We start from the raw sequence: 25,098 nt of genomic DNA on the forward strand, positions 1-25,098 counted from the left end.
CCAGTATTCTGGCCTGGAGAATTCCATGGACTGTATAGTCCCTGGGGTCACAAAGAGTCGGACACAACTGAGCAACTTTCACTTTCACGATAAGCTACAAGGTCTGGGTTGCAGTGCGCCTCCTGAGGGTTTTCTTTCTCAGAAATTAGGATTCTCGTTGTGGAATGTGAAGCCCTCATTCGCTTCCCTCCTCTCTATGTTCTAATCTACCTACCCAGTCGCAAGCACTGAAGAGGCCTGGAACAGCTAGGTAAATGAAGAGTAGTTTAGTTTAAATAGAGAGGAGTTAACACATTTGTTAACCAGCCCCAAATCTCTGTCCCTCCCTGGTAGTAAGACTTGTCATTCCCTATTTGATGATGCAGACCCTAGGGTAGAAAGGTCTAGTCATTCACAGTTAACTCAGGTATTATTGGCGGGTAAGAGGGAGGGAGAGGCAGGGTTAGATAAAACCACAAATCACAGTTAAAATAAAATCAACCACCTGTTATCACCTGTTATCTAGAAACTTCACCCAAATACTTCCCTCCTCTTTAGAGTATTTGGCCTGCTACGATCTCTGCTACTCTTTATGAGAAAAAATAGGATGAAATGTTGTTTAATCAAATAAATAACTTTTTTTTAAAAAATTTATTTATTTATTTATTTTCAGTGGGTTTTGTCATACATTGACATGAATCAGCAATAGATTTACACGTATTCCCCATCCCGATCCCCCCTCCCACCTCCCTCTCCACCCGATTCCTCTGGGTCTTCCCAGTGCACCAGGCCCGAGCACTTGTCTCATGCATCCCACCTGGGCTGGTGACCTGTTTCACCATAGATAATATACATGCTGTTCTTTCAAAACATCCCACCCTCACCTTTCCCCAGAGTTCAAAAGTCTGTTCTGTATTTCTGTGTCTCTTTTTCTGTTTTGCATATAGGGTTGTCATTACCATCTTTCTAAATTCCATATATATGTGTTAGTATGCTGTAATGTTCTTTATCTTTCTGGCTTACTTCACTCTGTATAATGGGCTCCAGTTTCATCCATCTCATTAGAACTGGTTCAAATGAATTCTTTTTAACGGCTGAGTAATATTCCATGGTGTATATGTACCACAGCATAAATAACTTTTAAAATTAAAATAAAGGAAAAATATTTTTGATCTAAATCATTTTGAAAGTAACTTGACTCTTTGAAACATAGACTCTGATACTGAATAATGTTGAAGGTAGTATGCGGTAGGTGAAAATTGCACAAAAATAAGGCTGAGACGCAGCCATTAAATATACTCCACTGTTGATGAAATGGGGACAGGGTCTCTGGAAGCCCTCAGGTCAGGGATCCTCAAGGCAGGACTAGCTTCTCGCTGTAGCAATTCCAGCAAAAGCGATGCTTCTCTCCTTTTCCAAAGAGATTGCCCCCAGGCCCCCAGCTTCGCCTCTCCCCGTGGCCAGAGGGCAACGTTGGTGTGCCCCCAGACCCCCAGCTTTGCCTCTCCCGGGGGCCAGAGGACAACGTTGGTGTGCCCCCAGACCCCCAGCTTCGCCTCTCCCCGGGGCCAGAGGGCAACGTTGGTGTGGACTGGGTGAGCTACCTGGTCCTCGAGCTCTGCGGTGTGACTGTGATGAGCTGTGGTTGAGTCTTGGGAGAAGAGAACTTCTGAGCACCAGGAAGAAGTGCCATTACAGTTTGCGTCCTTGTCAGAGAATCCTACTACCATTTGTCAGCTGCCAACCAACAGATTTGTGAGGGAGAAGGGCCCAGCTTCCTTTATTCTCCCCTGGCACACTCGGATCTGGAGAGGGATTTTTCCTGACAAGGGACCTGGGGATATCATTGCCTCAGTGTGATCATGGGGCTGCAGCCCACGTCCTGGTCAGCAGGTGCCTGTGTGACATTTACAACCGCTGTTACGGAAGAAGAATAGAGATTGGGAGCCTTTGCTCACTGCAGGTCTGGTGGTTCTGTTGGTGGAAGGTGCAGAGAAACCTAAATGAATTGGGTTTCAGTTCTTTCAGCCTATTGTCACATACCCCTCAGATTTGCACTTTCATTTCCATGGATACTTTCAACCCATTTGGTCCAAGAATGTCCCGGTCACAGTACAAGCTTATTGTGGGTTTTGTTGGAAACCTTGTTATTAGCATCTGCCAGTGCTCCTTAAGTGTCTCACTAGAGAATTTCTATTCTGGCAGTTGATTCTCCTGACATCTGATATTTTTATCTATGAACTATATGGGCACCTGGCAAATTATATTTTCCCCTTTTGCTTTTGTTGCTAGGGAGTCCAGAGCCAATGAGGCATCTTATTCTCACCGTGTAGGACCTTTTAACAAAAATTTCTGAAAACTCATCTTTTACTTTGTCCTTATTTTGCCAGGACAAAGTATTATTTTGCTTTATTTTTCTTCTCCTTGCCCGTGGTTCTTATCTTGTTTTGAAAATAATCTCTTTGTAGGGGCATTCAGGCAGTTCTCCTGTTCTGAAAGGGATTCCTAGGCGGTACCTCAAAACCATACCCAACCTCTAAGATGAGCTTGATGAAGTAGAAAAAGCTTCTGCTTCCTCCAGGCAGGCAGCCTAAGCGATGGTGGCCTTATGTTTGTTTGTCTGTTCATGGGAGGCCTCCAGAGACTCACCCTTATGGGGGCCTGGTGCAACCCCCTCAACTTGCATGATTTCTGGTTTACATTTTATACGTTGGCCTACTGTGAAGTATCTTTGAAAAAAAAAGATTTGTTTAAATTTTGGTGCATGAATTTACTTTCAGCGTGCCTTTGATGTACTAGTTGCTTGGAGCACAAATGTGAACAAGAAAGTTTCAAGGATTCTGCCCTCATGGAGGTTAAACTGGTGTAGGAACCAAGCCATGAATAATAAACAAAGAAATAACTGCAGACTGTGTTAGTTGCAAGCAAAGAAATAATCAAGATGCTATTTTAGAAAATAAAATGACAGACCTATTAGGGAGGTCAAGGAAATATCCCCTCTGAAGAGGGGAAAGTTAAGGTGAGGCCTGTAGGATGAAGAGAAGCTAAAGACAGTAGGAAGAGACTTCTAGGAAGGAGGAACAGCCAATGCGAAGACCCTGAGGCTAGAAGAGCTTAAGAAGTACTCTTAAGGAAAAGAGTACTGATGGGTGTAGTGAACAAGAAAGAAAACAAAGACAGAGAATGATGTGAGATCAGGTCTCTAAGACCCAGATTATACAGGACCTTTTAGCCCACGCTAGGAGTTGGGATTTTATCCCAACTATGATGGGGATCTATTAAATGGCTTCACTGTTTGGAGAATCAATCTGGCTGCTGTGAAGGAAAGAGTAGAAATGAGTTGATTAATCTATGAAAAAGATGGTGATACTCTGGACCAAGGTGGTGTTGGTGGTGGTGGAGATGGATGCTATGAAAATGGACTTCTTAATGGAAAGTCAAGATGATTGTAGTTTCAGTAAATCAGGACACTAGTGACAAGTATTGAGCCCAGAATGTCTTGTAATGGAAAGGCTTGGGGAAAGAGGGTGAGGAATAAAGAATTTGGTTATGGATGCATTGATTTAGAGACATTCATGTGAAGAAGTCAAGAAGAGAGTTAGATGTCTGAACTGAGAACCCAGAGAGGCTGGGGCCACTACTACAAATTTGGGAGTCATCAAGAAGCAGATGGTGTTAAAGCTCTAGCATTAAAGGAGGTCTTGGAACATAGTAGAAATAACAATCCCCAGAGCCGACTTCTGCAGATCATGTAAGAAGTTGTTATGTTGAACATGTAGAAGAGCAAATCAAAGTGTGCCCTGCATATGGCAGTGTGAAAGTGAGTCATGGTGAACCTGGCAGAAAAGTGTTAGCTAGTGGGAGGAACAGAAGGCAGATGGAATTGGTCAGAGATGGTATGGAAGAGAAATAGTAGAGACAGTGGCTGGAGACAAACTCTTCAAGATACTATACCCTTAAAATGGATCAGAGACATGAGGGAGTAATTGAAGGAGTAAGTGGGGATGGCTGGAACTTATTTGTGTGCTGATAGGAATGACCTCATAGAGAGAAAACTTGATGTGTATCGGACGATGATACATAGAAGACTGAAATCCTTGTGTAGGTGATAGAGGATGGAATCTGGAAGACGACTGGATCTGGAGCAGAAGCGGAGGGATTGACCTTTGATGGGCGAAAGCATACTTTATTAGGGGGAAGGATGGAGAAAGTTCTCATCTGATGAGTTTCCTTTATTTAATCAATGAAGTTCAGTAATTGGCTAGGAGTAAAGGAGTTTGAGAAGCTCTGAGATAATCCTTTTGAAGAATGGGGAGCTTTAAAAGAAAGAATTATAAGGTTGAAAATCATGTGGACTATCCATTTGAAGTTTATAATCTTGAAAGTCAAGATTTTCTTTTTTAAAGTAAACCAAAGCCAGACAATCCAGTTTTGTGATTTTCTCCATCAAATTTAGTGATTAAAAAATGGACAGGATGGACTTAGTTTTTTGGCCATGAAAACAGAAAATGAGACATAGAAGTTCAAGATGTCTGTGAGGAAGTGATTGTAATGTTGGACCATGGAAATAAACTAGACAGGATGGAAGTAAAAGCAAGGGAAGCCTGGTGGTTAGCGAGGGGTGGGCAGGATTAATGAATAGGAAGTTGTAGGAACTTAGATTAATATAGCAGAGTGAAGACTATAGAGCTAGGCGTTAAAAGCATCGGATGATCCAAGAGTGAGATGTTAGGAATCCAAATTCCCAGGTAGTAAAGGTAAAGTCAGAGGGTACTAAGTAACTGAGAGAGGAAGAAAGAAAAAAGATCTTTGCCGTTAAGGAGGCCAAGGAACTGTAAGTTCCACCTCAAAATAAGCTGGAAAATCATTCTTATTTATCATGTATATTTCCTAGATCATTCCAAATCCCTATTTGGAATTGGATTAGGTGTACATAAATAAATAATGATGGTAGCTGATTCATTGTAGGTCTACTCTGTAAACACCATTTTAGGCCATACTTTTGAACACTGAAATTCTTTATTGACATTAAGATATTGCTTGGAAAGTATTCACAATGTGTTCATTCTCATAATTTCATTATTCTCGTTTCTCAGTCAGTAACGATTCAAGACCTTTTGGGTTACGTTTAATACCTTTTTGTATGATGTACCCCACCCCTCCATCTAGCCTTATTTATGTGTCCAGTCTCATCTCCTGCCACCCCCTTAAGATGTACCTACCGCATCAACTCCTCCAAAGCCCCTGCTGTCAGCAGCCCTGCACATCTGCCACTCTGCCTCACCTGGGTAGCTTCTGCTCATCCTCTAAGACCCATTTAAAGTGTCAACTTCTGGGTCACACCTTTCCTAAAAAGCTGAACCATCCAGAAGTGCATTTCTGTGGGTCGAAAACATTACATATTGACAAATTCACATTGTTAATAATTTGCTACCACAAATGTAAACTTGAACCAGGGATGAAGAATGGTAGCTACCACTTGCTGAACTGTGTAGCAGTGTGACTCACGTTCATGGTAAAATGTAAAAGTACTTTGCATTTATCATCTCATTTCATTCCCTAAAAGGTAGGTATAAATATTTCCTTTTATTAGATAAGGATTCTGAGACTTAGAGTCTTTGTAAGAGAAAGTAAATAGTTGAGTGGCAGAACTGGATTTTTATCCCATAAACAAAGGTCACATAATGCCATTCCTTCATCTTACTCATTATGGTGACTGCTTGCACATGATAATTCTTCACGTGTCAGAAAACTACACAAATTTTTGTTCAGGGCCCCTGGGACTCTAAAATCTGACATTGACATTGGCATTAACAATAAATGTTGTTACGTCCTTGAAATTTAGAAAAATAAGTTTTGAATTGAGAGTCTGGACTATGCTTAAAATCTTCATCCAGTGATTGCTCTCTATTTGTTTGAAGTCATACCCCATTCCCGTTTGCCAGGCAGCCCCCTGTAGCAGTGTTATAATCATCTAGGACAAGTTCTTTAGGTCACGAGAAGTGGGTTTGTTGACATGTGAGTGCCAAGTCTTGGTGTGATGCAGGCAGAGGGCAGAGGGCATCTGGGTTCATTTCCTGGGGGCCCTTTTGCTTTCATTGACATAGAACTCGCCTGGAGTTTTTAAGAACAATGGTGCTTTCTTGCTAAAGACCAGAAATCCTTTGGGAAATACAGCTTAGCTGCTGTGGGGCCCCTGCATTTGGCTAACATTCCATCTTGATCTGATCCTGATGTCCATTGCAGTGGTTCTTAGATTTTTACTGTGTATTAGAATCACCTGGAGGGCTTGTTGGAACACAGATTTCTGGTTCCCACCCCAGAGACTCTGATTCAGTCTGTCTGGCCTGGAGCCCTAGATTCCGCCAATTCAGTCAATCTCCCAAATGAGGCTGATGCTGCTGCTCCCAGGACTATACTTGGAGTAGCTCAAAGTCTTGCTTAAGTCCCGGTTTATGGAACACGCAATGAGATTGGATATAAAAGCAGAAAACTCAGCAGTTATCTGAGTAAACCTCTGAATGCTGAATTCTGTAGACAAAAAAAAAAAAAAAAGTGATTAAAAAAAATTTTCTCCTGATTTCTGATACTATGTTAGAGATCAGCAATAATTCCTCTTGTGTGGAGTGAGACCAGTTGGCTGACACCTGGGAGTCCTTCTTTCCAGGAGCTCTTTTTCCCCAGATCTTAGAGAAAACTTCTCCTCTATGTACCTTCAGAGCATTAATGTGTTTTGTTCTTAAAACTGCCTTAAAGGAAGATGCTGTATAAAACTGATCAGTCTTTCAATGCAAAAATGAATGCAAGAAATTTTCAAAATGAAAATGTTACATAATATAATGAGAAATGTGGTCATTAGGTTCAGGATGCATTTGTCTCTTGTTTAGATGCTAAAAGATATTTGCATTTTTATTAGATTCAAAATGGTGTGAGTCATGCTGATCAACACATTTCTTTTTCACAGGAATCCTTTGTGTTTGAACCCAACTGCCTCTTCAAAGTAGATGAATTTGGCTTCTTTCTGACCTGGAGAAGTGAAGGCAAGGTATGGCGCAGAAACAAGTCGCTCCTTCTTGCTCTCAGGGTGAAGGCATTTCATTTCTCCACAAGTGACCGAAAGCCCCTTGTGGGCACAGACCCGACACTTATTCATTCATTCAAGACTTAAAATGTGCTTCTGTGTGCTAGACGTTGGGGATATAGCAATGGTCAAGGATGTGATCCTTATAGATTCCAGCCTAGGATCAAAGTCAGGCATCCAAAAGAAAGAAAGTTACAAGACATTGAGAGCTGCAAAAGAGAAGGTCAGGTTACAGGAGCTTAAAAGCAGGCAAGTCTGATTTAAATCTTGGGAGCTAGAAAGATTTCCCAGAAGAGAGGTATTCAAGCTGAAGTCTCAGAGGTTCATTTAAGGGCACTTTCCAGGACTTTACACATAGCACAGCGTTCACATTTTGTGAACCTTTGAGCTGAATTTCTGAAGAGTAGAATCAGAGTTTAAGTTAGTATGGTCCCACTGATATTTCATGTACACACATATATTTAATAATATACATGGCAGTAATCACAATGTTAAATATATAAAAGTAACATTTTGTACTTATTCAGAGTTGCATTCTGCATGTATATGTGTGTATATCTATACATATGGAATGGAATGTTTGGGGTCTCTGCAACCAGGCAGGATGCTCTGGGGCCTTCCCAGAACAGACCCGTCCCCTACATCCGCTGCTTGAGCTCCTCTCTGAAGTTCCTAGATCGTATCTGATGCACATTTCCTGAGTTATTTTACAGATCCTAAAGCCCCCACCCAATGGAAGCATTTAATTACTTGATGACCATAAAGACATAGCCTCCTGGAGCCTCAGGATTAATAATGTTCACCCATGTTATCTCGCCATCAACCAGTCAGAGAAATGTGCACTAGCTGATCGTATGCCCTGCAATATCCCTGCCTCAGCTGCCCTTTGAAGCTGTTTTGCTGAAACCCTTTGCTTTGGGGAGCTCAGGGTTTTAGAGCGAGAGCCACCCACTCTCCTTGCCTGGAGCCTCACAGTAAACTGCACTTTCCTTCACCACAACCCAGTGTCAGTGTATTGGTTTTACTTCACGCACAGGAATGGACCAGAGTTTGCTTTGAAAATATCTTGACTATTTTTGATTGTTGAAAATTATTATCGTTATCATTACTTGTTTTTAATCCTGCTTCTGCCTTACTCTAATCAGCATCGCCTTCATCATCACAAACGTTTGCTCAGCTGTCTGTGCTATAGGTCTGGCAGAATTTAGACTCACTGCCGTGTTGTATGCTCTCTTTGCAGGAAGGCCAAGTGCTAGAATGTTCCCTCATCAACAGTGTTCGGCTGGGAGCCACACCAAAGGTAGCCAAGTTGGTGTTTGTTGTTCTTCTAGACACAGACTGCTGTGTGACCCCTTTGTTGTAGTTTAGTCGCTCATTCGTGTTCAACGCTTCTGACCCCAAGGACTGTAGCCTGGCAGGCTCCTCCTCCGTGGGATTTCCCAGGCAAGGATACTGGAGTGGGTTGAATTTCCTCCTCCAGGGGATCTTCCTGACCCGGGATTGAAACCTTGTCTCCTGCCTTGCAGGCATATTCCTTACCACCGAGCCACCCGGGAGGCCCGTTACTGCCCCCATATCCTCAGCTGGATGAAGAACAGATACAGTTTAGAAATCTCATCTGTAATGGTTGGGTGATTTGGATTGCATTGGGTTTAATTATATTAGAAATTGTTATTAACCTTTGAAACTGATGACCCTTGTGTGGTATGAGCATTGAAATAAACTGTTCCCTTAACTCAGAAATTAATCTGACAAGCACCCCTCCCCCCCATCCCCACCTTCTTTTTCAGCAAAGAGTGAGTCACTTCTGGTCCATGGCTGATGTGGAAATTTAGATGAGTCGGGTAGTTCCACATTTGTGCACCTGTGCACGCAGACCCTGGTCACCTTGAAGGCTCAGCTTGCCTCTGAGAGAAAAAAGAATGGCAGACACATGAATAAGCCTTCTTCACAGGGATTGATTTGTTTGAATGGGAAGCTGTTTGCATTAGGAATTTAAAGGATGGTTTTTTCCTAGAATATTCCAGCACAGCATTTATTCCCTTTTCCATAATAGTCTTGCAGGTTTGCAAGTTTTTATATGTTCAAAACAAAATTATGCTCCTCACTTTGTTTTTGTCTTTTGTTAGTGACCCTCTTTATTTAATGTTAGTTTAAAATCTCTGTGTAACTACCTTGGCATTTCCCCCCTCTCCCCCCGAGTTCTTTCAGAGGACAAAGCCACTATTTTATTTGCTAATTAGGGCAGACTTACACAGTTTTCATTCCAAATGAGGAGGCCAGGGCTCCTAGAGATGCACGTATTCATTCTTTGTGTCCAGGCTGTTTGAAAGACTCAATCTTATTTTTTAACAACTTGAGGTTGCTGACTGTGGCAATGCCCTGCATGTTTGTGTGAATCCCCAGTGACTGTTCTCTGTGAGAACCCCCTTTGACCTTTGCAGACATAATCAGGTCTCAGGCAGAGCCTTTGAGTCCTGTTGCCGTAGTTCACGTCTTCCAATAACTACAAGCCGCAGTTGAAAGAAAGACCCTGCCTCCCCATCTTCTAAATCAATAACTGTTTATACCTTTCTTACCAGATGAGTTCCAGTAATGTGTAGTGTTATAGGTTTTACCTATATGAGTTTTAGAATAACACTAGATACCTGGACAGTTTTAGATAGAAGAATTTGCCTTACTGGATGTTTTTACATCAAATGTAGTTTCTTTTTCTATGCTCTGTGATCTAATGTATTTTTTTCCTATTTGTCTACCTCTGTAGGATCCCAAAATTTTGGCTGCTCTTGAAGCTTTTGGCAAATCAGAAAATGATCTGGAAGGGCGGATAGTTTGTGTCTGCAGTGGTGCAGATCTGGTGAACATCAGTTTCACGTACATGGTGGCTGAAAATCCAGAAATAACGAAGGTATCCTCCATGAAACAACCTCCTTCCAATCCCGTATGGACATGTGTGGTGCACATAGTTTTTCATGTATAATGTCATTTTGATATATATTTTGAATTGTATAATTTAATTTAAATTTTAAAGAAAGTTTCCATTGCTTGCTAGAAAATTGAACAAGCGCGGTACCCTTTCAGCATGTCACTCATGAATACCAGCAGCCTGAGCACTGACTGTGGTGTGTTGTAGGAGCCTCTCACCAGAATGTAGACAAGGATCATCTGGGATTTGGTGAAAATGCAGATTCTGGTTCAGTAGGTCTGCGGTGAGGACACATTCTCCCTTTCTAACAAGCTCCCAGTGGATGCTGGTGCTGCTGGTCTGAGAACCACAGTTTGAGCAGCAAAGGGTCAGAGCAGCACTACCCAGCTGAAATATAATGCAAGCCACAGATGTAGCTTAATTTTTTCTGGTAGCCACAGGTAAAATTAATTTTGTTATTTTATATCCCACACAGAAGTGATACCACACGGTATTCATCTTTGCCTGCCTGGCTTACTTCACTAGTGTCATCATCTCTGAGTCCATCCACGGGGCTGCGAATGGCCTTCTTTCATTCTCCTCTATGGCTGAGTAGTCGTCCATTGTATGAATGGACCACATCTTTATCCATTCCTCTGTCAATGGGCGTTTAGATTGGTTCCATGTCTTGGCTATTGTAAGCAGTGTTGCTCTGAGCACAGGGATGCATGTATCTTTTTAAATTCTGGTATGTCATTTTGTAACCCAATAGGTCATTTTAATGCGAAATCAATATAAAATCAGTTAACATATTTTATATTCTTCTATTCATACAAAGTTGTCAAAATATAATATGTGTTTTCAATTCAGATGAACTGAATTTCAGTTGCTGCATATGGCTGTGGTTACCCTGTTAGTTTCTAGATGACTGATAACTACCCTGCCTGTAAGCTATGAAAGTATTGGGTTATGATCCATCTTAATACCATAACCAGCCTACCATTGCCCTGGCAAGTGAGTCTCAAAGAGATATTGCCCAAAGTAGAAAGCCTCGAATGTAATTCACTCTCCTGCAAGTTGTTTGTCTTCGGGCAGTGTTACCTGTGGACAGAGCACCATTATCTTTGCATAAAATGTGTGAAGAGGCCTGGGCCTCTGCTCTTCTGGGTTTGGGGGATTGGGAGATGGGCATTTTATTTTCCCATTGATCCTGCAAGTAGAAGCTCAGTGCAGGGTTGAATGAGAAAGGTCATCATTAGAAATATTGAACTTTAGAGCCCTCAGGGAATATCCAGGTAAGATTATTTGATGAAACTGAGATAAGAAGACTTTACCCTGGACACAGAATCAACGGGTGCAGAACTGAGTTCTACAGATACTGAGACCATCAAGACTCTTTCACCCTCACTTACAAAGTGTGACTCATATGTGCAGTAAAGTTTGAGAAGCTCCCAGCTGTGGCTCTGGGTCCAGGCAGGAATGGATGTTCCACAGGACGTGAGAGCCTTTGCTTCTGTACTTGCATGGCTTGGCTGGTTTTATGCTGCTTTTCCAGATCACCTCGCTTTGGGAGAACAGATGTTGCCTTCAGGTTCTTTCATTATTGTGCTCGGATCAACATCCAGTTGGATGGTTTCTTGAACCCTGCTGATCTGAACAAGCGTTGTTTCCAGTGCGCGCTTATGTTATTTGCTACAAAGGTCTTTTTGGTTGCTATCTGCCATAGCAACATTCAATCCCAGAAGTCCATGCTGATCACCCAGAAAGAGAAAGACTTGTTAATCAGACAGATATTTAGATGCTTGAAATTTTGCAAAATGACAGTTCTGTAGACCTGTGTCATGTCTTTTGTCAACCTGTCGTATTACAAGAAGCCCGATGACTCATGTGACCTTAAGAATCTGGGATCCGGAACAAGTTGCCTGGCCGCGCATCCTCCTCTTCCTCTTCCCAGCTGCGTGACCGAGACACACGAGTGGCCTCGCTGGGCCTCACCTGCTTCATCTCAAAGTGGAACAGCAGCACAGTGCCTGCTCCTAGGATTGCTCTGTAGGTTGCAGGACTCGTTACATGGAAAGTGGCTATACCTTTCTCATCGAAAGCCCTCAGTGTCCGTTCACTGCTCAGATCGCAGAGTCCTCGCAGTTTAGAGCTAGAGGTGGAACTGAGACACCGCATTTTTCAGATGTAGAAGAGGAAGCCAAGGAGTTTAAAGAACTCGCCTGAGTCTACACAGCAGGCTAGGCCAGAGATCAGCCTAAAAGTCAGCCTTCTGATTTCTTGTGTGATACTGTCAAGCCCACCCCATCCCTGAGCAAGTACAGTCCTAGGAAGGTGGCTCAGATCAGTAAATCGAAATGTTCTTACTTCCATGCTTTGACTGCTGCAGTCTTGTTTTATTTAAGAGCCATGGTCTGAACCCTGTAGTCACAAATATGTGATATATAAGTCTGTGTTCCAGGGTAGAAGTCTATACTTAAAGACAAGATTTGGGGCTTTTTGTGGTCGTACCATTTTGACATGAATACAGCTTAGGAGCCCAGAATCTTGGGACCATAGAACAGCTCTTAGCTAGCGATATTATGTTCACATTATCACAGAAGTCAATTAAAGCAAATCATCATTTTAAAAAATTACACTTACAGACCTTAAACACTGTTATGGCAGGCTGAGTGTGGGTTGGAGAAGAGTTTGCAGACACAGAGCCTTTCAGAAGGGAGTGAGTTTATTGAGAACACAGAGCAGAGATAACGTGGGCTCTGCGAGTGCAGCAGGCTAACCTCCTGAGAGAGAGGGAGAAGCGATACTTTCCGTGGGTTAGTAGCCAGTTTTTATAGCCTCAAGACAAAGCAGATTCCTGCTGGAGGCTTGGCTTTAGGTGACTGGTTAGGGCATGATAGGGTGATCATGGGGTGGGCATTTTTGCTGAATTTGGTGTCAGGAAGCTGGTTGGTGATGATCAGGGTGGGGTTCGGAGCCACAGTTACAAAGGGGCTCAGTCAGCTTCAGAGGTACCCTTGGCTCTGGGCTCCACTTCCGTGGCCTTGGTGCAAAGCCTCACACGTGTGGCCTGGGACAGAACTCCACAGATACTCTATTCTAACCTGAAACATATAGATTTGGTTCAGTTGTTGGCCAATCTTTTGATGTTAGAGCCAAGATCTTTGCATTTAGTTTGGGTCTATTGGTTGTGTTTGATAGATTTTTTGCCAGCATGTGCTCAATCATGTCCAACTCTTTGTGGCCCGATGGACCGTAGCCAACCAGGCTCTTCTATCCATGGAATTTTCCAGGCAAGAATACTGGAGTGGGTTGCCTTTTCCTACTCAAGGGGGTTTTCCTGACTCAGGGATAGAACGCTTGTCTCTTGCATCTCTGAATTGGTAGGCAGATTCTTTACCACTAGTGCCACCTGGGAAGCCTTTTTTTTTTTTCTACTTGTCCTTCACCCGTAATGCATTGTCTGAAATATCCAGTTTGGTTTCTTTAAAATACAACTGAGTCCACTTTAAAGACATTCTTGGAGCAGTTGGAGAACAGAATCCTACTACTGAATAACTTCTTTCCCTAATCTTTTAGTTGTCTCATTTACACAGAACTTGAGAAAAAATTTTTAGCAACTTATCTTTAAAGAAATCTTCCCAACTATCCACTAGAAGAAGCAGCAACCCTCTTTCTTTCCACAAGAATTTTTTACTGATCATAGTTTTTATTACAAATATAAACAGGTATGGAAATAAACATAAATAACTCATGGTACTCACTCAAAATGAGAGCAGAAACTTACAAAATGCTGAAAAATAGCTTATTGACTGTGAGGATTAGCCATTCTCTGGGTGGTCAGAATGTTTTGCTTGTTTTATGCCATCTGACAAGTCTTGGTCTGACCAGTGATATAGAAGTTTTAAGAGGTTTTCTAGTACAGACCTTGCCTAGGACTATTTATTTGAGATTCTTGAGTCTGTTCTTAATTCCTGGGCTTATATGATACTTACAGTCCAATGATTCTGAAAAATTCACTTGACCAAACATTGAATCCAGGCAGGTGGAATTCATCAATTCATGTCCTGTCCATGGAGGACCCTGTCCCATGTGGGACCTTGCCTGACTCTGAAAGTCATCTTACTTCCTTGTTCCTCCACTTCCTAAAAGGGTTCTCTGACATCTTTTCTTACTTCAAGTGGGTGTTTTGAGAGTCAATAACATTTAACATCAAATCTTACTTTACTAGAGTTAAGGTTTCAAATAAATACAAAATATTTTCACAGTACCCGAGACAGTGAAAATGATGGTGCGTTTTCTTGTTTAGATAAAAGATGACACGTGTATAAAAGACATCCTTATAGCTCCTCTTGTCTTTTCTTCAGCCATGCCCTCTGCTTGAAGAGTAAATAAGCTTGCCTAGTCCCTCTACCTCTTTAACAAGATCTGAGCTCAATTTTACAGACCTTTCTCCCCTATGGAATAAATGTCTGATAGGATCCTAAACGTGAGTCCACATCAGACCTTCCAGCCACATCCTTCCAGTTGCTGAGGCCGTGGACACTCTCCTCGTGTGTCCTGATTGGTCTGTTAACAAACACTCTTGTGTCTAGAATCTAGCTGCTTCTACCATCACCGTTTCTGCAGCGCCCTCCCAGCCGATAACATTTCTCCCCTAATTCTTTGCCTTGACCTTGTCTGTTGTAGTCTGTTCCCAAAATAGCAGTTTTATATATATAGCTATATATATATAGTTTTATATAAAATAGCAGAGGATGTTTCTAAACATAATTCAGATCCCATCACTGATGCTCAGAACCCTCCAAGGCTCATGGGGCCTTAAAGAATCCCTTCTCACCTCCCTTCCTCTGGCTGCCATCCTCTCCCTCTCCCTATTTCCTTCCAGCCTCAGGAACTTTGTGCTTATGATTTTTTGCCTGGAACATACGATTCCCCAGCTACATGCAGCGCTCCTTCCCCCACATTTCTCAGGTCCCTGCTGGAACCTCACCTTAGCTGCCTGCCTCATCTCCCCTCAAGACATGCTAACTCCTTATCCTGCTTTATTTTTCTGCGTAGCACTTACCGCTACTTACATGCCATACATTCATTTACTGCCTCCCCATTCCCTACTACATCCCCAGCATCTAGAACCTTCAGTGCCTGACATTTAATCAGTGCTCAGTACATACATTTTGTTGTTTTGTATATATAAAGTGTTCTTAGTGGGCCATCTTTAAACTCTGGTGAATTTGTTTCAATATTGCTTCAGTGTTATGTTTTGGGTTTCTGGCCACGCGACACGTGGGATCTGAGCTCCCCAGCCAGGGACTGAACCTGCACCCAAGGGAAGTCCCTTTGTGTATAAATACAATCTCCAGAATGACGAAGAAGCAGCTAACAGTGGCAGCCTCTGGGAGTGGAAGCAGACGGAGAGTGAAAGGTGTTTGTTTTTCTCTTCTCGCTTGTCCTTTTTGGGGGGACTTATTTTTTCTTTTTCATTATTAAACTTAGTTTTTATTGGACTCTAGCTGCTTTCCGATGCTGTGTGGGTTCCTGCTGCTCCGCACAGTGAGTCAGCTGCGTGCACACATGGACCCCCCTTTCTTGGGTCTCCTTCCCGTTCAGGGCGCCTCAGAGCCCTGAGCAGAGTTCTCTGAGCTGCATAGCAGGCTTTCACTGGTTGTCTATTTTATGCATAGAATCCATAGTGCATATGTGTCAATCCCCGTCTCCCAGTTCATCACACCCTCTTTCCCCCTCAGTGTCCATACATTTGTCCTCATTTTATTGAGGTCTTTATGTGGACTGAATCCATAAACTCTAACCAGGTGATAAATAGATATAACCGTCAAATTTTTTTACAGTTTAGTTCTAAGAAAAGCTAGGAGAATGATGTTTAGATAAGAAAACCAAGAAAATGTGATTCAATGATAGTCCAAAATGTCTGGGATTCCATGGCATTATTTTTAGTCACTTTTCAGGATGTAAGGGGGGCCGTTGCTGAGACTCCATGACAAGCCTGGAGGCTGTAACCCCAGTGTCTTGACCTGTTTCGAATTGAGATCATTGTTTTCTGCCCTCTAAATCCTTCCTGTCATTCCAGTTAGAAAACTCTGCTTTCATTTCCTCTCCTGAAAGGTCTTCTGTTAAAAGGACTTGCTAGCAAATTGCTGGTACTTTTCCCTCCAACCCAGTATGCCTTTGGGTAATAGGTGTGTCTGCTCGGTCACAGAACTTAAAACATCTATAAATAAAAACAATTGCATGAAGGAGAGACTTCCCTTTTTTTTTTCTAAACTGTATGTAATAGAGCTTTTTTCTGCATCCTCATCTCTCTGCCACTGTTTTACCGTAAACTCTATTGTGCTGTATGCTTAGTCGCTCAGTCATGTCCACCTCCTTGCAACCCTGTGGACTGTGGCCCACAAGGCTCCTCTACCCACGCGATTCTCCAGGCGAGAACACTGGAGTGGGTAGCCATTCACATCTCGAGGGGATCTTCCCGACCCAGGGATCGAACCCAGGTCTCCCATGTTGTGGGTGGATTCTTTACTGCCTGAGCCACAGGGAAGCCCATAAACCCTGCAAACAATGCCAAATATTATAACAAACTTCTTTAGTTAGAAGAGAAACTCAGTTTCTCGGATGTATTTTTTCTATCTTAGGATACAACTAGCTGGGGAGGATTTTGTCTCTGGTGTGTTGAAGGGAGTTCAGATGTCTTTCATTTAGTTCCAGCTGGTGCTACAGAGTGAACTGCAAGCACAGTCACTGCACGTAAGATTGAAAGGCAGCCCTCTCTGAAAATCTCCACAAATAAATATGTTATTTTATTCCCAGTTGAATTTTATTTTGATTACAAAAATAAGCTGTTATTATGAAGTTCAAAATGCACAGATTTGGATTTGAGTTTAGACAACTTCCAGACTGCTCATTATACTTTCTGTAGGTTGTAAATATTTGGCAAACTCCATAAATTATGCTTTGTAACCAAGTCATCAAATAAGCCCACGATTGAATACTATAGAAAGTAAATTGCAAAAATATTATGTCTTCTTCTTGTAGACAAAAAAGGTCAGGTAGTTTATTACAGGTAATAAAATCTTATTTAAGTCAATTGGATTGAATGTCAAAATCACTCTGCTGAATTGAAATCATGTTGAGTGGAAGAATTACTGCAAAAGTTCTTGGAGAAGGGATTCATTCTTTGTTTTGTTAAGAAGGAAAAAAATCAAGTTCACATTTAGTCAGTGCTGCATAATGGCTTTTTGCTCACACTCTGCAGAGCTCCCCTGGGCTTCCCAGATGGTGCTAGTGGTAAAGAGCCCACGTGCAAATGCAGAAGACAAAAGAGATCCCTGGGTTGGGAAGGTCCCTTGGAGGAGGGCGTGGCAACCAACTCCAATATTCTTGCCTGGAGAATGCCCATGGGCAGAGGAGCCTGGCAGACTGCAGTCCGTAGGGTCGAATTGCAACGGTCACGAAAACACTAAAGCCACTTAGCACTCATGCAGAGCTCCCCTCCTTTCAACTAGCTCCTCTACCCACAGGCAAGCACAGACCTACTCAAAGGGGTCAAACCAGAAGCCTCACCTGGGACTTTCTTAAAAATGCAAATCCTTGGGTCTTATGCCTGCCTAATACATCTGAAATTCTCAGGATGGAGCTCAGCTATCTGTTTTTGTTAATCGAAGTATAACTGATTAATATAACAGTTATATTAATATATACAATGTTATAAACAATTAATATAAACAATGTTATATTGATTTGAGGGGCACATCATTGTGATTCAGTATTTTTACAGTAATATTTTAACTAGCCTCCCAGGTGATTCTGATGCTGGATGAAATTTGAGTCCGCATTAGCTTAGCTTACAAATGGTCCAAAAATTATTACCACTTTGAACCCAAACAAGTTTTTATCAAATTAATTGACTGCAGCAGGCAGGTGAATCTATAGACCTCCTGATTCCTGTGGCCTTACCGGAAATGGTTAGAATTCACTAATACAAAAAGCATGATTAAAATGAATTCATTTCTGTGACCCTAGGAGGGGAAAAAGCTATTTCTTGAAGTGTAGTTTTAATTGTATTAGCTATCTGGTGGTTCTCAAAGTGTGGTTCCAGACCAGCAGCTTAAGCGGTACCTGGGAACTTAATCCAAGATGTGAGATCTTAGGCCCTGCCCTAGTGCTCGAGTTAGGAGCTCCAGGTGAGAGCTGGACCCTGCAGAAAAGCTCTGTAAGGAGTTTCTCCTGCTTCTCTTACAGAGAAGCCTTGAGGAACTTGCATTTACTGGTTTGAGGAACTTGCATTTACTGGTTTGCTGCCTAGGCTCACCTGAGCCCTTTGCCTGCTGAATGCTAAAGGAGCTCAGTTGTAAATCTGCATTTCCTATCCATCATCCAAGCCCCAATATACTAGTTGATTTAAGTTCTTCACCACATTGTCTCATGGTTCTTTGAGGCTCAAGTTTGGGATGGGGTGCATGTATGTGCGTGTGTGTGTGTTTTTCATGTTTCCAAGAGTGAATGTTGGCATGCTCTTGTTTTATTTTTCCTTTAAACCATCCCGAATTCATGGGAAGCAAATCAGCAAGGAGCCGTAGAAAGTTTTCTTAAGGACAAAGCTGTGAATTGGAGCAAATAGGTGGATGTGTATTTGTGAGCTTTAAATGTCCCCATCTCACCTAGGTGTTTTCTTCTTGCCAAAAAAGAAAGTGGGGCTCATTTGCTTAATTGCTGGGTTGAATGTGGAGACCATGACACTCTGAGCCCTGGGCGGGTCGTATGCATCAGTGAGTGTGGAGTGGGTAAGGCTTGCCCTGGGGGCTTCCATGACCACCTGTCACCTTTGCTCTCCCTTCCTCCAGCAGTTCTCTTGCTCCTCTTGCCAGACTGTCTGTTCCAGGATCCAGTACTTAGTGTCTGACCCATGGTGGTGCTCTCTGCACTCTGAAATTGTTTCTTTATCTATGCATTATCAAAATTAGTTCCTTTAGACCAGAAGTTGTTGACGCAGATGCCTGCAGGAGCCAGGGAGATGATGTGAATATTGGAAAGGTGTCAGGAGGCAGGTAGGGATGGAATAGAATGTAGTGAAGTGGGGTGTACATACTCCATCTGGGGGCAGTTACCTCTTGCCAGTTTTCCAACCATTAGAACATGGCCCTGAGGTTGCTAGATGGTTGTTGTTGGTGGTGTCTTTTCCATGAGATACTGGACATCTGGATTTTTAACATGAAATTTCCTGATGTTAAAATGTTGACAAATATATTCATTTTTGTTAGCACCGTGTGTGTCAAACAGCAAACTTGTCTGTGGGTCATTTGGAACCTCAGCTCGAGACAACAGCCAGCGTGCAGCATGGATGTACTTACACTAAAGTGAATGCTAATGTTTTCATAATATGTTTACCTCACTGACATTTTAAGTTAAGATGCCCACTTGTGTCTTTTTTCCTTCCTTCATTCAGCTATTCATCCTAGAATTATTTTTTTATGAATTATAAATGTGGGCAAATCATTTCTTCTACATGGGCTTTCTTATCCTCATTTTTCAAAGAAAAGGGAGTTATAGTGAATGACCCTTGAAGTTACTTTCCCCTATAAAGACATGCAATTTCTTTACAAAACAAAAACGTGTACTAGATGCCAAGGAGGGTACCAATAAGTTGCTTGGATCCCTGTGTCTATTCTGAAGATTCTTTGGATGTAACAAAAGGTCATGGCTTGAGTTGTAGGAAGGATGCAACATGATCTTGACATTCTAAATAGATGATTATTTTAGTTGCTCAGTCCTGTCTGACTCCTTGCAACCCCAAGGACCTGCCAGGAGCCTGCCCGGCTCCTCTGTCCATGGGATTTCCCAGGCAAGGAGGAGTGCATTGCTGTTTCCTCCTTCAGGGGATCTTCTCAACCCAGGGATCAAACCTGAGTCTTTTATGTCTCCTGTCTTGGCAGGGAAGGTAATATGGTAATAACATAGGGCTCAGAGCACTGCTTCTCCAAGTGTGGTCTGGACCAGCAGGGTCATCATCACCTAGGAACTTAGAAATGTAGGGTCTCAGGCTTATCCTCAGACCTGCTGAATCAGAGTCTGCATTTGGACAAGATCTCTAGGTACTTCCTTTACACATTCAAGTTTGAGAAGTACAGTTGTACCTCAATATCCACAGGGAAATGGTTCTAGGAAGCACACCCCTGACCCCTGAAGATAGCAAAATCCACAGGCGCTCAAGTCCCTTGTATAAAATGGCATCGTACAGTTGGCCCTCAAATCTGCGGGTTCCACACCAGCAGACTCAGAGGACCAGCTCTGCAGAGGTAGGATACAAGGAAATAAGTCGTTCTTGCCTTCAGCAGTTACACAAGGAGGAAGACCTGAGAAACATTTGAGTTCAAGAGGCTCTGTTCCTGGGTGAAATTGGAGGAGGTTTTAAATCTGATTAACTGAGAGCATGCTGCTAAGATCATCAGAAATTGAGGGCCTAGTTACTTTGGGCCAAGAGAGGAAGAGACAGGAGTTTAGAATATGTTCTCTGAGGGATGTGAGTGTCCTGGCCTTGCTGTGGTCACACGGTGTGAAGGAGCTCACTGGCTGCTCACTGGAAGCTCATCTGCAGGCTGGCCCTGACCTCCTGCTTCTGTGTTCCTACACCCCTTAACATTCCAAAGGTGACTATCTTTATTTTTTTTGAAACATCCCCCCCACCCCCCCCCCCCCAGTTTAAGCCATCAAATGTGGGGTTGTAGTGTTATTTTTCTTAGTAAAACTCCTTACCACAATGCATGTGCAGGAACCCAGCACTGGAGCTGGAGGAGGTTTCACTGTGGTTCTCAGGCACCTTGTCACTTTCATCAAGGAGGTTTCCTTGGGGTCAGAGGAGGAGCAAAGTGAGAAAGAAGCCTCCAGTGAGGCCTGCCACAAGTAAATGCAAGTGAAATTCACAAGAAATTAACTGTTTTAAGTGAACATTTTAGTGCCATTTAGTACATCACCTGGAGAAGGAAATGGCAGCCCACGCCATCCAGTCTTCTCGCCTGGAGAATCCCATGGACAGAGGAGCCTGGCGGGCTGTTGTTCATGGAGTCACAAAGAGCCGGACGCTACTGCGTGACTGAGCAACCATGACCGCATCTAGGTCTACAGCACCATACCCCTCAAAGAAAAGCCCCATGTCCACTGAAGGAGTGCCCCCTCCCCCGTTCTTACAACCCCCATACTCACTCAATGTGTCTTTTCAATGTACACACAATTTTCTTTTATACTATGTTGGGCTCATGCCAGTAGAGTTTAACGTGAAAGTGAAAGTGTTAGTCACTCCGTTGTGTCTGACACTTTGCAACCCCATGGACTGTAGCCCACCAGGCTCCTCTGTCTATGGCATTTTCCAGGCAAGAATACTAGAGTGAGTAGCCATTCCCTTCTCCAGATCTTCGTGACCCAGGGATCGAATCCAGGTCTCCTGCATTACAAGGAAATCTTTCCTGCCCGAGCCACCAGGAAAGCAGTTTAACGTACTATATTTTATCATTAACAGTTTTATCATGTGCATTTTCTTAGCCTTTAAAATATTTTCTTGGGCTTCGATGTAACTGTAAGTCCCCATGACCTTTAAGGTGGGTTTTCTAGGTTGTTGCCTCTCTTGCTTCTCTGGAGACCTCCCAGCCTCTTCTGTTCCAAAATGCTGTGATCTTCACAGGAGACGTGTTTTCTCTGCTGAGGTTTCATGAACGCAAAGGTTTCCTGAGAAAAGACTCAGCCCTGGGTCCAGCCTGCAGTCACTTGGATTGCCCTAATTGCAAGTGTTATCAAATGACTCTGCCAAGGGAATGCAAAATGAATTACTCTAATTGTACCATAAGTTTGAATTTCACCTTTTGGCCCCTGGGACAGAAAAATATCACTAACTGTAAATTGCTTCTCCATTTACCACATAGCTCCAGTTTTTACTGCTAGCAAAAAGAAAAAAAATATATATCATTGGGAACATGATGTGTGTGTAACATGGGCCTACATGTGTTTGTATGTTTTCTTATCTTTGGGGTATAATTGAAAGATGGGACACATGAGGAGGTGGGTTGGCAATGCCTGAGGTGAGACTCTGTTACCTCTAAGGAAATAATTTAATAATCATAATAGCGCAGTCCATGGACCAGATCCGGGCCTCTGCTCTGACTTTTTTAAATGTTAATTTTATTTATTTGGCTGCACCAGGTCTTAGCTGCACCACATAGGATCTTCGATCTTCATGGCAGCATGCAGGGTGTTTGGTTGCAGTTCGTGAACTCTTGGTTGCAGCATGCAGGATCTAGGTCTCTGACCAGGGATCAAATCTGGGCCTCCTGTGTTGGGAGTGTGGAGTCTTAGCCACTGGACCACAGGGAATTCCCCCTCAGCCTGATTTTTGTATAGCCAGTGAGCTAAAAATGGCTTTTAAATTTTGAAAGATTATTAAAACCACACATAGAACCTGTGCGACAGAGAGCTACATGTGGGCCCTGATTCCTGAAGTATTTATTGCCTGGCTCTTTACAGGAAAAGTTTACTGGCCCCTAATAATTATAATATGAACAGCAGCAGTGAAGTTTTTATTTTATATTGGACACTAGATACTGTTCAGAGTGCTTGGCATGCGGTATCTCATTTAATTCTCGAAACAGTCCCGGGAGATGGATTGTTCTCATTTGCAGAGGAAGAAATAGGCCCAGAGACTGAGTAGCTTGCCCGAGTTCACACAGGCTTTAAGTGGCGAGCTGGTGTCTTGAACCCAGGCACTGGGTCCACTCCAGATCCTGTGTTCTATACACCCTCTGCTGCAGCTCACAATTTGAGGAGTCGTCTCTCCCACTGTAACACAGTATATGATGTTACTGTCCTTTTCAGGTAAATGTTTAGTGTCGTTATTTCTGGGAGGTGTAGTCACAGAGCACCCACTCCCGACACCAGTGCCTGCACAGTGTTTTCCTCAAAAAAAGTCCACGTGCAAAGAAGGTTCTCTGGTCAAATGAGCACGAGAAAGCCTTGTTTAGGAGAATTTCTTTACTATAGCTCTCTCATAAGCAGTGATATATTCTCATGCCAGTCTCAGCCAGGAGGAGTGATATTCAGTTTTTTTTTCCCAAATGGAAATGCATTCATTCATTCATGCCTATTGAAGAGACACAGTATCTTTTAGAACTACTGTTTTACAAAGAAAACACTCAGCAAATGATGTCATAGAGGCATTGCTTAGCCCAATATTTTCCCAGATGCGTCAGAACAATATAATGCAGACATTCATTCAGCTTTACCCTTAACATCCTGTTTATTGTCCTTGTTTTCCTGCTGCCATATCTCTTCCTTCCCTCCTCAGTTTTTGGGGGATAGAGCAGAGGAAGTGTGGGGTTTTTTCCATAAATGATAGGAAATTAGATAATGAAACTCAAACCCTTTTTGATTTAAATTCTTTTTAGTACCTTTATCTTGAAAGTCCTGTTTGGTTTGTAGGATTACCTGTACATTTGATCAGCCCGGACTGATCGGTGATGTTGCCTGGGAGTATAGACAGACAGAGGCTCCTTGACTGATGATACTTATTCAGACCTTCAGCAGGTAGCATTTGTCTGCTTATTGAGTACTGTTCATTTTGGCATGGCTTAATTTGCTAGTGTTGTCAACTGACATGTGTCAGGAGAAAAAGTGACCTCAAAGATCTTAAATACAGGCATGAGGCCAAAGAAACAATTTCATGAACACCTTTTAATTCACCAGCTCTTCACTCATCCGTCACCAGCAGGATTCTGCAAATCTGAAGTTGAGACCAAAAATGCACTCTTACAAAACCGGTAGTTTCTGACCAGCATAAAATGATACTTTGTGTTCTCTTAAAATCTTAAAATTCTTCAATTATTTCAGAGTTCTCCATGTGGATGTAAAATGTTATACAAAATAAACAAGACATCTCATTTTCTTTTCTTTTTAAAAATGTTTATTTATCTGGCAACATTGGGTCTGAGCTGCTGCCCGTGGGATCCTGGCTGTTAGGCGGGGTCTTGTCCTTGGTGGCACATGGACTCCAGGTGTGGCGCTCAGGCTTAGTTGCTCTGCAGCATGTGGTATCTTAGTTCCCTGACCAGGGATCAAACCCGTGTCCCTTGCATTGCATGGTGGATTCTTAACGACTAGGCCACCAGGGAAGTCCTCTCCTTTTCTTTTGAATGGTTTCTGGAGTTTGTGGGAATGGTGCCGCTCTGTGCCTTTTGAGCCATTACAGAGCATCGTGTACTGCCTATAGTATGTCGTTCATTCAGCAAGCACAAGCAAACATGAGCATAAATTTATCCTGAGTATATATATGTAGGTATGACTTAGGCTGGGTCTGTGAAATAAGCTGATAACAAGACATTAACAGGAGAAAAGGCATACAAATTAAGTTTTCACTTTGTGTGCACACGGGCATCACAGAAAGAAGTGAACCCCCAAAGGGGCAGTGAGATTTTAGAGTTCATATAGCATGTAAGCAGGGGGTGGAGAGGGGGCAAGGGGCAGATGGTTTTTAGGAAGATAAATGGGTCCTGAGGAGGACAGACAGGAGGTATGGCAGTCCTGGGTGATTTCTGTTTGTGTGGTGTCAACTTGTCATCTTCCGAAAGAGAAGATTAGTGTTGTTTCTGGGGAGAGTATTTATGACAATCCAGTTTCATTGGGAGGCTCTGCTTTTAGGCAGATAAGGAATTTCAGGAATTCAGCTCAAAATAATTCTTATGCCAAAATGGCATATTTTGGGGTATCATATCCTGATTCTCTCAACAGTATATTTATCAGAGTAGATATCTGGAATGAGATGTAGTTATTTAGGACAAGGATCTGTAGGTCCAGTAGAATACTGTTACAAGGTATCAGGCTGTCATGGATAGAGTCAGGCGTGTGTGTCTGTGCTCAGTCGTGTTCAGCTCTTGTGACCCCATGGACTGCAGCCCACCAGGCTCCTCTGTCCACAGAGTTTTCCAGGAAGGAATACTGGAGCGGCTGCCATTTCCTCCTCTAGGGGGTCCTCCCGACCCAGGGATTGAACCTGCATCTCTAGAGCCTCATGCATTGGCAGGCGGCTTCTTTACCACAGCGCCACCCGGGAAGCCCCAGAGTCACACTTAGGTGATGAAAA

The 25,098-nt window shown here is 42.8% G+C and overlaps 1 protein-coding gene across 8 annotated transcripts in view; it reads left to right on the plus strand.

Annotated features, from left to right (window-relative positions):
* Positions 1-25,098, plus strand: part of PLCB4 (phospholipase C beta 4) — a 452,949-nt gene that overhangs the window by 296,265 nt on the left and 131,586 nt on the right. For all 8 annotated transcript variants that reach the window (XM_043883530.1, XM_043883532.1, XM_043883529.1 and 5 more), the window contains 3 exons: positions 6,944-7,024; positions 8,301-8,360; positions 9,825-9,968. In XM_043883530.1, coding sequence (XP_043739465.1) covers positions 6,944-7,024; positions 8,301-8,360; positions 9,825-9,968 — 285 coding nt within the window. The remainder of the gene's footprint in view (positions 1-6,943; positions 7,025-8,300; positions 8,361-9,824; positions 9,969-25,098) is intronic.

The sequence above is a fragment of the Cervus elaphus genome, chromosome 23, assembly GCF_910594005.1.
Source record: "Cervus elaphus chromosome 23, mCerEla1.1, whole genome shotgun sequence".
Lineage (NCBI taxonomy): Eukaryota > Metazoa > Chordata > Mammalia > Artiodactyla > Cervidae > Cervus > Cervus elaphus.